Raw genomic sequence first — 12,285 nt, forward strand, 5'->3', positions numbered from 1 at the left:
GAATCTTTAAAATAAATAGAGGTCTTAAATAATTATTAAAATCTTTAATTATTTATAAAAAAAATTAAATTAAATAAAAAATAGGCTAAATAATGCCTATAATTAATAATATATAGCTTTATTATTAAATATAAAAAAGAAATAAATAACCTTATTAATATCTTTTTAAAACTTTTAAAAATAAAAAAAAATACTATTATATATTAAAGTTAATTAATTCTTTAAAGAAAATAATAATTAAAATATAAATATTAATAAAAAGTTAATAATATAAAAAGAAACTAAATAAAATACTAAAAAAAAAGTAATTTTACTTTAAATCTTAAATAAGTTTAAATTAAATAAAAAGTCTTTAAATATTAAAATTAACCTAAGTTTATTATTATATAATATAAATAATTTAAGCTAAAAATTTAATATTAATATATAATTTTATAGTATATTAAAATTATTAATAATAATTTTTAATAAAATAATAAAAAAGTATTTATATTAAAAAAAACCTTTAAAAAATAAAATATTAAAATTAATAATTCAAGTTATTAAATTAATTAAAATAAAAAATAAATTAATATTTAATTAAAAAATTAAAATATTTTAAATAAATAAAAAAGAAAGTTTTTAAAAATAAATAATAAAAAATAACCTTTTTTATATAAAAAGAGACTTTATATACTATTAAAACCTAATTTAAAATAAAAGATATTATAGCTATATTATAATAATTCCTTAATAGGCTATTTTAAAGCTAAAAAGACTTAAAAGTTAATTTAAAGAAAATTCTATTAAAAAGGCCTAAAAATTAATATAAAATAGTATATAATTATATATAATATTTATTAAAAGACTATAATAAAAAAATATTAACCTTATAAAAAGCTTAAAAATTTATTAATTTTTTTTTATTTTTTTAAAAAAAATTTTATAGATTTTATTTTAAAATTACTATTAATAATCTTTAAAGGCTAGTAAATTAATATAATTTTTATAATAATTAATAAATTAATAAAATTTATATAATTTCTATTTATTTCTATAAAAATTATTATATTTAAATTTATTAAGCTTTTTTATAAAATAATAAACCTATAATTTATTATATTAAAAGATATTATTTTAAATAAAAAATTAATTTTTATAAATATATTTTAATTAAAACTGTATTATTACTTTAAGGTTAAATAAAAACTATTTATAGTATTTTACTTTTAAATTAATAAATAAATAAAATAAATAAATTAAACTTTAAGTTATTATTTAAAAAGCTTTATTAATAAAAATTAAAATATTTAATTAAAATTTCTTTAAATTATATAATTTATTTATAATTTAATAATTAATATTACTATAAGTATAATACTAAATAAAGCCTTTATAAGATTTAACCTTAATTTTTATATTATTATTAAAAATAATAATTTTTAAAAAAAGGTTCTAAAAGTAAAATAAAGAATTTAAAAGCTATAAAAGTTAAAAAATAAATTTATAATATATTAATAAAATACTATTAAAAGATAGGTTAAATACTTTAACTTTAAGTATTAAAAAATAAACTTTAAATAAAAATAATTAATTATATTATTAATTAAAAACTTTAAGCTTAAAAAAGAAAAAAAGAAGTTAATTTCTTAATTTATTAATCTCTTTAAGATTATTAAAAGAGTTAAACTATAAATATATAAATTAGCCTTTTTAAATTAATATATATAACTTTATAATATCTTTTATATAAGCCTTTTTAAATTATATTAAATAAAATATCAAAAAAATAATAATTTCCTATTAATATTAAACCTTAAAGAAAAAAATAATTAATAAAAAATAAAAAAATTAAAAAAAAATATATTATTTAATAAAATAAAAAAAATAATTTATAAAATATAATTAATAGATTATTACTATAAATATAAAAAATACTTTCTAAATTATAATTATTTAAAAAAAGCTTCAAATTAAATAAAAAAAAAAGGCTATAATTATAAATAAAATAAATATTATAAAAAAAAAAACTATAAAAAAATAATATATTAAAATCTAAAAATTAAAATAATTAAAATATTTAAAAAATTAAAAAAAGTAAAATTAATTATAAATAAATCTCTTTTTATTTAAATTTATTTTTTTAAGAATTATTAATTACCTTTAATTTCTATTTTTAAATTTAATAATAATAAAATTAATTATAGGCCTAATTCTTTATAAAGCTATTCTTTAATATAAGGTTTCTTTTAAGGTAATTATAATTATTATTATAAAAAGTAAGTATTTTTAATTAAAATAAAAGATTAATAGTTATATTTTTTTAAAAAATTAAAAAAGTTTTAAAGATAAAAGTTTAAATAGCTTTATTAATAAAATTATTATTAAAGACTTACTATTATTTAAGTAAATTTATAATAATTAAAATAAAGGCTATTTTATTAAAAAAAAAATTAAATAATAATTTAAATTAAAACTATTAAAAATTTAAATTTATATAAAAAAAAAATTAATTAATTTAAAAATAATTAAATAAATTAACTAAAAGAAATATAAAAAGTAAAATTAAAATAAAAACTAAAATTATAATAAAAATAAAACCTTTAAAGGAATTTTTATTTAAATAAAAGCTAAATAAAAAAAAGATTTTAAAATATATTATAGTATTACAAAAATTACTTTTTAATATTATTTAAAGTTATTAATAAAATATTAAGTTTATAATCTTTTAGACTATAAATTTAAAATTTACTTTTTTTAATTAAAAAATTTAATTAATTTTATATATAATTTCAATTTTAAAAATCTAAAAATATTAATAAAAAAATAATATAAATATAATATTAAAATTTATAGTAAAAATTAAAAAAGTATTATAAAAATATATTTATTAAATATAATAATAAAATATAATAATAATATCTTTAATTTAAATTATTATTTCTTTATTAATATTACTTTAATTACTTTTAGATATAAGGTTAATTAATAATATACTTAAATATATATATTTAATTAATAGAGTTATTATTAACTTTAGGTTAATTTAACTTTTATTAACTAACTTATATAAAAGTTAACTTAATTCCTTTAAACCTTTAAACCCTATTATTACCTTATATTTATCCTTAACCTCTATATAAATAGGAAGAAGTTAAGTATATATTTAGCCTTAATAATTATATTCTATAGCTACTCTTTATAGCTAGCTAAATTTAGGCCTAAAAAGGCAGCTAGAAAAATAGCCTAATTAGTTATTAAGGTCTTGCCTTACTTTATAGCTTCTTTTAAATCCTTTAGTTATAATAACTCTTTAGCTAGCTAATTTAAAGATATTATATAAAATAAAATATCTAGATCTATATAATTAATTATATTATTTAAAATATAATTAAAAATAGCTATTTTAATTAGGCTAAATTAGTTTCTTAATAAATAGTTTTTCTTAATAGCTATAGCTATTATATAAAGCTTATAGTATTTATAGCCTATAACTTTTATTAATATTAATTTAATTATATTAATAAAGTTATAATTAGTTATATAATAGGCCTAATTGGCCTATAGGCTATTATATATAGGTATTATAATAGTAGTTATAATTAATATCAGTAACTATAACTAATAGGTATTTAGGTTAGTAAATGCATTTTAGAAGTATAATAGATTTAGCCTAATATATTAAAAAGGTTAATCTAAGATCTTTTAGGTAAGGTAAAGGAAAAAGGCTAATATAGCTGCTAAAAGACCTGCAGGCAGTATTAATACTACTTAATTAAAGTAGCAATTATATTATTAAGGTAAATAAACCTTATATAATTTTAACCTTTAAGATATAGGCCTATTATAAGGGCCTTATTATTTAAGCCTTTATATATAAAGTTAAAAGCTTAATAGCCTTATAAGGCTAATAATAAAGAAACAAAAAATAATAATAATAATATAAAAAGTTTTAATCTTTTATATTAAAAAATATTAATAAAAAAGTAATAATATTAAAAGAAAAAATAAAATTTATTAAAAAAATATTAATACCTTTAAATTTATAGATTAATATATAAGTTTCCTTTAAGTAATAAAAAGAAATTAAAAGCTAAAAGAAAATATATTTAAGCTTATAATAAATATAAATAATAAAGTATTATAGTTAATTAATAATATAAATAATAATTAAAGTAAAGGGCTTAAAAGGTATAATTACCTTAAGCTTTTTAGCCTTATTAGGCATTTTAAAAATAAAAAATAAGTTTTTTATTAGCTATTATAAAAGAATTAAGGTAAATTTATTAAAGAATTAAAAAATAAAGAATTAAAAAATAAAAAAATAAATAAAAAGAAAGGTATATAAATTAAAAAGGTTATATAAAATAAAGAAAAAAAGAAAAAAAAGAAAAAAAAATAAAAGAAAAAGAAAATTAAATATTTATAGCTAAAAAGGAATTAAAAGCCTTATAAAGCCTAAAAAATTAAAAGGTTAATTATAAGTTAAAAGGTATAAATTATATAAAGCTATAATATATTATAATAAGGCTATCTATAGATTTATAGTAGGTTTTATATATAAAATAGTTAAAATATAAGTTATTACCTTTATATAAATTTAAATAAAGAATTAATTACTATAAGTAAATATATAATAATAAAAACCTATTAATAATTATATAATTTAATTTTATTATTATTTTAATTAAAAATAGTTAAATAAAAAGAGAAAGATAATTATAATAGTATTTTAATATAAATAATTAGCTTAATATTTAGGTTATATAATTTTAAGATTTTATAAAATCTTTTTAAAAAACCCCGTTTTAAGGAATTTTCTTTCTTTAAGCTTTAATTAATATAATACTATTATGCCTATTTAGCTATTATTAATTTACTATAATATTAATTTAGTATTTTTTTAAGTAAAATAAAAAAAGAAAATTAATATAGCTATTAAGGGACCTATAGGTAGTATTAATATTACTTAATTAAGGCAGTAATTATATTATTAAGGTAAATAAACTTTATATAATTTTAACCTTTAAGATATAGACTTATTATAGAGGCCTTATTATTTAAGCTTTTATATATAAAGTTAAAAGCTTAATAGCTTTATAAGGCTAATAAAAAGGAAAAATAAAAATAAATAAAAATAAAAAAAAATAAAAATCTTAATTATTAAGAAATATTAATTAAAATAGAGTCTTAATAGAGAGTTATATTAATATAAGGTATATATTTAATATAGAGCTAAAGAAGGTAGCTATAGACTATATATAAGCCAGGTTTACTTAAGGTTTAGCCAGGCTAGCTAGGGTTATTTTAAGATTAAACCTTTTATTATATAATATTAATTCTTTAAGCTTTAATTAATATAATATTATTATATCTATTTAGCTATTATTAACTTACTATAATATAAAGGTAAGGTAATAATAAAGTTTAAAGGTTTAAAAACCTTAAATTAACTTTTATATAAGTTAATTAATAAAAGCTAAATTAACTTAAAGTTAATAATAATTAAATTTATTAATTAAATATTTATATTAAAATATATAATTAATTAACTTTATATTTAAAAACTATAAATAAAGTAAAAGTAATAAAAAGTAATAGTTTAAACTAAAGATATAACTTTATAATCCTTTTAACTTTATTATTAAAATTTTTTAAATTAAAATTCTATTTCTTTAAGTTTTAATTAATATAATACTATTATATCTATTTAATTTATTATTAATTAATTATAATTTAATATTATTTAAATTAATAAACTTTATATAAATTAATTAATAAAAGCTAAATTAAATTAAAGTTAATAATAGTAAAATTTATTAATTAAATATATATATTAAAATATATAGTTAATTAACCTTAAATCTAAAAATAAATAAAGTAATATTAATAAAAATATAATAATTTAAATTAAAGAGATCTCTTTTTAAATATTAAATTTAATAAAAAAGCTATAATTTAAACTAAAGATATTATTTTATAGCTTTGAAAATACACCCTTACAGGCACCCTTGCCAAGTTGTACCAGTGTGCTCTTGGTCCTCATATAGGCAGCTATCCCCTCATGACCATTTTCCAGTCCTATTCCACTCATTTTCCAACCACCTACAGGCATCTCGGCTGGTGACTCACCCCATGTGTTAATCCAAGTAATCCCAGCGTCAAGCTTTTGCACAACTTCATGTGCCAGTCCCACATCAGATGACACAACACCAGCAGCAAGACCCATGGGGGTATCATTAGCCCGGGCAATGAGCTCTGACACCCATTCTTGTCGAGGGCGTCCTTGGGTGCTATATGGCAAGATGCACATGACTGGGCCGAAGATCTCTTCCCGGACAACGCGCATGCTGTCAGTGCAATTTGTGAATACAACAGGGTGAACCCAGAAACCATCAGAAGTTGGTTGTGTCATACTTGGCTCCGCCGAGCCGTCGAAGAGAACCTTTGCCTTGTCAACTGTACGTCCATGTTGGATGTACATCTTGACCTTCTCTTGCTGCGCGGCGCTGACCATCGGTCCGAAGTTGGTCTCCCCGTTTTGGGGCAGACCCATGCGAATTCCCTCGCGACATCGCTGCACGATAGCTTGCTCAACCTGGCTCAATAGAATGTCAGGGACAAACACACGGGTGCCATTGGTACAAACCTGTCCGGTCGAGAAGAAGTTGGCTACCATGGCAGTGTCGGCTGCTTCCTCGATGTCGGCATCAGGAAGAATAACAAGCGGGCTCTTGCCACCCAGTTCCATGGTGACACCCTTCATATCTTTAACAGCTTGACTGGCAACCTTGCTGCCTGTGCTAACTTGACCAGTGAAGCTGACTTTGGCAATATCGTTGTGAGCGACAAGAGGGGCTCCAACGGCGATACCGTCACCGTAGACAACATTGAAGACACCAGGAGGGACGCCGGCCTCGATGTAGATTTGAGCGAGTGTCTGGGCATGCAGGGGAGTGACTTCACTTGGCTTGTACACCATACAATTGCCAGCAGCCAAACATGGAGCCGACTTCCAGAGAGCAATCTGAATGGGGTAGTTCCATGCACCAATACCGGCACAAACGCCCAAGGGCTCATGGGTAGTGAGAACGAAAGCGTCAGGACGAAGACGAGTGTTTTGACCAGGGAAGCTGCCAGCAGCGATATGGGCGTAATACTCGAGAACATCAGCTCCAGTTGCAACGTCAACGGTTGATGTTTCCGACCAAGGCTTGCCAGTATCAAGGGTCTCGGTCAGCGCAAGTTCGTCATTGCGCTCGCGAAGTATAGCGGCTGCCTTGAGAAGAATGGCAGCTCGGCGAGGTGCTGGGGTTTGTGACCATGTTGGAAAAGCGGCCTGGGCCGCCGCAATGGTTGAGTTGAGCTGTTCTGGGGTGGTAGTGTAGATAGTAGCTAGCGGCTTTGCATTGCTTGGATCGACGGACACAAAGGTGTTGGTCTTTGAAGAGGACTCAGGCTGTGAGCGACCTGAGTGGAAAGTGTGAATCTCAGATGAGAAAGTCATTGTAACTTGGTTGGTATGATCGAAGAAGGAGCATGCAACAGGGCATGTAGAGGGAGATGGAATAAGGCAAAGGACAACACAACAGGCAAATAGATAGATAGTAGGTAGGTATTCAGAATGATCTGAGAGAAGATGCTCTACTGGTTACATGTGGGGAGCTGGCTGTAAGTAAGTTAAGGTATCCTACCTTAATATGTAAAGCTTGTGAGGATCAATCAGTATGAAGTACGGAGTACCGTCAAGACGGAATGGCCATTGCCCCACAATTGACTGATGCCGGGTACCTTCCTCTTCTAGCAAGATACAATGACGTGGGGCCAAGCTATACTGTGCCGCCACAGTGGAATTGGCCATCCAGTTAGAGCCCAGCCAAAGTATCAACCATGCAGCCAACATTCAATGTAAGCAACACGAGCAAGAACTCAATTTACCAAGCTATGGTCATTCAGAGACAAGTCTCCAACGGAACTGATAGCGATTTTCGGCTGTGAAGCCCTAGTCTGTGACGTGGTGAGATCAGCAGACCTGGGGAAGGATTACACCCATCATGACTCGAGCAGATCTGAAGAGATACGGAGAGTCTGTCAGTTGCGAGAACAGGTCGACGGCCATTCATCGTGAGAGTGTGTCTTGAACGTCTCAGCGTTGCATCAATGCGGAGAGTAGCGGCTCAGCGCTGTTGGAATAAAGCCGCATATTATCAGACCACTCTCACTTGGCGAAAGATAATGAACCTGAGGAAGAAGGGGCAAAACGGTTTCCATTTGCAATTGATAAGTTGTCCAACCAATAGATGCGTGAATGCCCGTGCTGTAGTACATGCGTGCGGGCTGATGAATAACAGGACAGCCCGGAAGGCTTGGAAGACTGGACCCCCAGTCCCGCCTCACTCGACAAAAATGCTGGAGACAATTTCTGGTGCAAGTCACTGCAAAAAAGTCCTGTTTTCTCATCATCTAGGCAGCCTTGCATCGTGCCCAGTCCTCAGCCCAGCTACAGAATCCCAGTTTTGACAATGCCGAAGAACGCCAAGCTTGAGTGGCTGGTCGAGGGGAAGCACAAGAGTGGACACGCCAACGTCATTGCTGAGCTTCGAGGTGCCCACCTGCCACCCCTTGAGCTCTACGTCCAACCCAAGACTCTTGACCGTTGTTGAACTATGGAGAAAGCAAGGCGCTTGAATGTTGTCTCATAATAATGAATAGATAGCGCTATCATCCAGGGCGAGCGAATTTGCTTACCAGTCCAGCTCTTACACACACGATTGTTCTGCCAATAATTCGAGCGGGTTTCAACGGCAGAAAAGTCAAGCACTGAAAAATTTGGAATTAAGAAAAGCAAAAAAAGAAGGGATTTGCCAGCTCGGCGGGGGCGCACTGTCCAATTACCATATCCCAAAAAACGATCTTGGAGATTATCGATCTGACGGCCAGGTACCCCAACCACGCTTTACCTGATCAGTATGCTAAGCAACATTTCAAACTTGGCATCCTCCACGGCACATGGCAATATGGAGTTCCAGTGGTGCAAGACACTGTCCCTGCAGATTATCCAATGTGGTCTGGATGAAGCGAGATAGCACAGCACGCGAATCCCGAACAGGTATTTCCTGTACATCAGGAATCCTATAATCACACACATCAACTCAGCACTCGACACATCCTCTGCGGAGGGCGGCGACCCTGCGCCGTGTTACCGTGTTTCAAGCCTCGTAATCAAACACTGGCATGGCCGGTTAACCGGTCCAGCCAGTTCGCGATATCATATCAGCAGCTTTCGTCTGGCAGTCCTTAGGCCGACTGTAAATTCCAAACATGGAGCTGACTTGGCGAATAGTTATTCCATTTCTTATTGAGCATATGGAAACTGATTCGCCATATTGCCCAATCAGAAATCAATCTTGAGTACAATGTTTCCTTCGGAGGCTTCGTGGAACCGGATCCGGCCAGCGGAGTTCCTTGGACTCCATCTTTTCGCCGTCAGACGGCCCCACAACCACCGTTCAACACCGAACAGGTATCAAACAGTCGCCGCGTCAACCAACGTTCTTCGTGCGGTTGCAGCGGCCAGGGCAAACCAAGCAATGTCTTTGCACGTGTTAGTAGCATGATAAAGAGTGAAGCAGGAACATCGCAGACAGGCCCCCCGGCGACTTGATTGCCCCCAAGAGATCGAGCCTTTTCACAATGATGAGTTCTAGTCTAACTCTCAGCTACTCTCCCCTGTCACTTCCATTATCTACAAAGATATCAACCAACTGACTGATAACGAAGCCGTCAACGTCATGCAAGTTTGGAACACTGGCTTAAGATATTCAAAACTTCGGTAACACCGAAAAAAAATTCCCGGGGTCGGTGAAGAGCTTTTTGCCGTTCAGAACCCCCGCCAAGGCCCCGCTCTTGCTAGGTTCGTGGCTTGCTAGATGCTTCAACCAGTTCTCTCCCTGGTTAGCTCTTGCCGCCGCCGCCGCCCGTCTTGGAGTCTTGATCCACCCACCAGCCTTGCTCGATGTTGGCAGCTCTGGCCAATCAGAACTCCTTACTGACCACCAAAGGGTACTTGGAGCAGTCAGAACACTACATGGAGTCGAGGCTGGAGACCAGTAGCGAGAATTCATCCGCACTGTGCGATGCTTCCAAGGGCCCTTCCATGATCCAAGACCCCACTTTGAGCTGATGTCCGTCCATTTCAAAAAGATCTTGACTGTCTCGATGCTCAAGTACAAGAGCTCTCTCTCTCCTGGACTTCAAGTCGCTTTTCTTCCTCACTTCTCCCTCAACCCCATTCATTGATACCCCTGGAGTCAAAACGACTGAGACACGTGCAAGATCTTTACCCATCCCTCCATTGAATATTTTGTTCAACTTTCCCCTCGCTCAACTTCTCCAACATGACTACTGAGTATCTTCCCGCTTCTGCCAGATCCGCCTACGACTATATCATCGTAGGTGGTGGCACGGCTGGATGTGTTTTGGCTTCCCGCCTATCCTCCTACCTTCCTGAGCGCAAGGTTCTTATGATTGAGGCTGGCCCTTCAGACTTCGGTCTCAACAATGTCCTGAACCTTCGCGAGTGGCTATCTCTCCTTGGTGGTGACCTCGACTATGATTATCCCACAACTGAGCAGCCCAATGGTAACAGCCACATCCGACACTCACGTGCAAAGGTCCTCGGTGGATGCTCCTCTCACAACACTCTCATCTCCTTCCGCCCCTTCCGCCACGACATGGATCGTTGGGTCGCCAAGGGCTGCAAGGGCTGGGACTTCGAGACCGTTATGCGTAACGTTGACAACTTGCGCAACCAGCTGAACCCCGTTCACCCCCGTCATCGTAACCAGCTCACCAAGGACTGGGTCAAGGCCTGCTCCGAGGCCATGGGCATCCCCATCATCCACGACTTCAATCACGAGATCTCCGAGAAGGGACAGTTGACCCAGGGTGCTGGTTTCTTCTCTGTCTCTTACAATCCTGACACTGGCCACCGCAGCAGTGCTTCCGTCGCCTATATCCACCCTATCCTTCGTGGCGATGAGAGACGACCCAACTTGACCGTCCTCACTGAGGCTCATGTTTCAAAGGTCATCGTCGAAAATGACGTTGCCACTGGTATCAATGTCACTCTCAAGTCAGGCGAGAAGCATACTCTTAACGCCCGCAAGGAGATCATCTTGTCTGCTGGTGCTGTCGATACCCCTAGGCTTCTCCTTCACTCTGGTATTGGGCCTAAGGGCCAGCTTGAGGACCTGAAGATTCCTGTTGTCAAGGACATTCCAGGTGTAGGCGAGAATCTCCTAGACCACCCCGAGACCATTATTATGTGGGAGCTCAACAAGCCCGTTCCTGCTAATCAGACCACCATGGATTCCGATGCTGGTATTTTCCTGCGACGAGAGCCTAAGAACGCTGCTGGTAACGACGGCGATGCCGCTGATGTCATGATGCACTGTTACCAGATTCCCTTCCACCTCAACACAGAGCGTCTAGGGTACCCCATCATCAAGGACGGTTACGCCTTCTGCATGACACCCAACATTCCCCGTCCTCGCTCACGTGGCCGCATCTACTTGACTTCAGCCGACCCCACTGTCAAGCCTGCTCTCGATTTCCGATACTTCACTGACCCCGAGGGCTACGACGCCGCCACCCTGGTCCACGGCATCAAGGCTGCCCGAAAGATTGCGCAGCAGAGCCCCTTCAAGGACTGGCTCAAGGGAGAAGTTGCCCCTGGTCCTAAGATCCAAACGGATGAGGAGATAAGCGAATATGCTCGCCGAGTTGCCCACACAGTCTACCACCCTGCCGGTACCACCAAGATGGGTGACGTTGAGCGCGATGAGATGGCCGTTGTCGACCCCGAGCTCAAGGTTCGTGGAATCAGCAAGCTCCGCATTGTTGATGCTGGTATCTTCCCCGAGATGCCAACAATCAACCCCATGGTGACCGTGCTGGCTGTTGGTGAGCGAGCTGCCGAGCTCATTGCTCAAGAGGAGGGCTGGAAGCCCAAGCACTCCCGACTGTAAGCATCTTCGAGCAAATTTTCAAATATCTGCTCGTGGGGGTAAACGGGGGTGGTCACTGTTTTTGGACATTTGTATGATTAAATGATTAGCGTATGATTGCATTATCGCAGCGAGTATGACATACCTTGGGTAGTTAGGAAAATTTGAAGTTCGTTTACCAAATAAGACTCGGGGGCTTGTGGCCCGATTTGCCGCTGTTCTTCCAATCGTTTGTGCCGGTGTCGGGTTGTATTTCCCCGATGAGGCCCTTGGCCCAGCTTCTTGACCAATTCATGTT

The 12,285-nt window shown here is 32.3% G+C and overlaps 3 protein-coding genes; 2 read left to right on the forward strand and 1 right to left on the reverse strand.

Annotated features, from left to right (window-relative positions):
• Window positions 1–5,956: 5,956 nt before the first annotated feature.
• Window positions 5,957–7,486, reverse strand: FFUJ_04618 (related to aldehyde dehydrogenase; the record flags this gene model as incomplete). The annotated part of the gene is made up of 1 exon (XM_023572075.1): window positions 5,957–7,486. One exon carries the CDS (start codon window positions 7,484–7,486, stop codon window positions 5,957–5,959), a length of 1,530 nt encoding a protein of 509 aa, XP_023426267.1.
• A 547-nt stretch (window positions 7,487–8,033) lies between these two features.
• Window positions 8,034–8,642, forward strand: FFUJ_04617 (uncharacterized protein; the record flags this gene model as incomplete). XM_023572076.1 has 2 exons in its annotated part: window positions 8,034–8,069; window positions 8,331–8,642. The coding sequence occupies 2 exons, from the start codon at window positions 8,034–8,036 to the stop codon at window positions 8,640–8,642; spliced, it is 348 nt and encodes a 115-aa protein (XP_023426268.1).
• A 1,734-nt stretch (window positions 8,643–10,376) lies between these two features.
• Window positions 10,377–12,008, forward strand: FFUJ_04616 (related to cellobiose dehydrogenase; the record flags this gene model as incomplete). Its single annotated transcript, XM_023572077.1, has 1 exon — window positions 10,377–12,008. The coding sequence occupies one exon, from the start codon at window positions 10,377–10,379 to the stop codon at window positions 12,006–12,008; it is 1,632 nt and encodes a 543-aa protein (XP_023426269.1).
• Between the last annotated feature and the right edge of the window lie 277 nt (window positions 12,009–12,285).

Source organism: Fusarium fujikuroi, chromosome FFUJ_chr02, assembly GCF_900079805.1.
Source record: "Fusarium fujikuroi IMI 58289 draft genome, chromosome FFUJ_chr02".
Lineage (NCBI taxonomy): Eukaryota > Fungi > Ascomycota > Sordariomycetes > Hypocreales > Nectriaceae > Fusarium > Fusarium fujikuroi.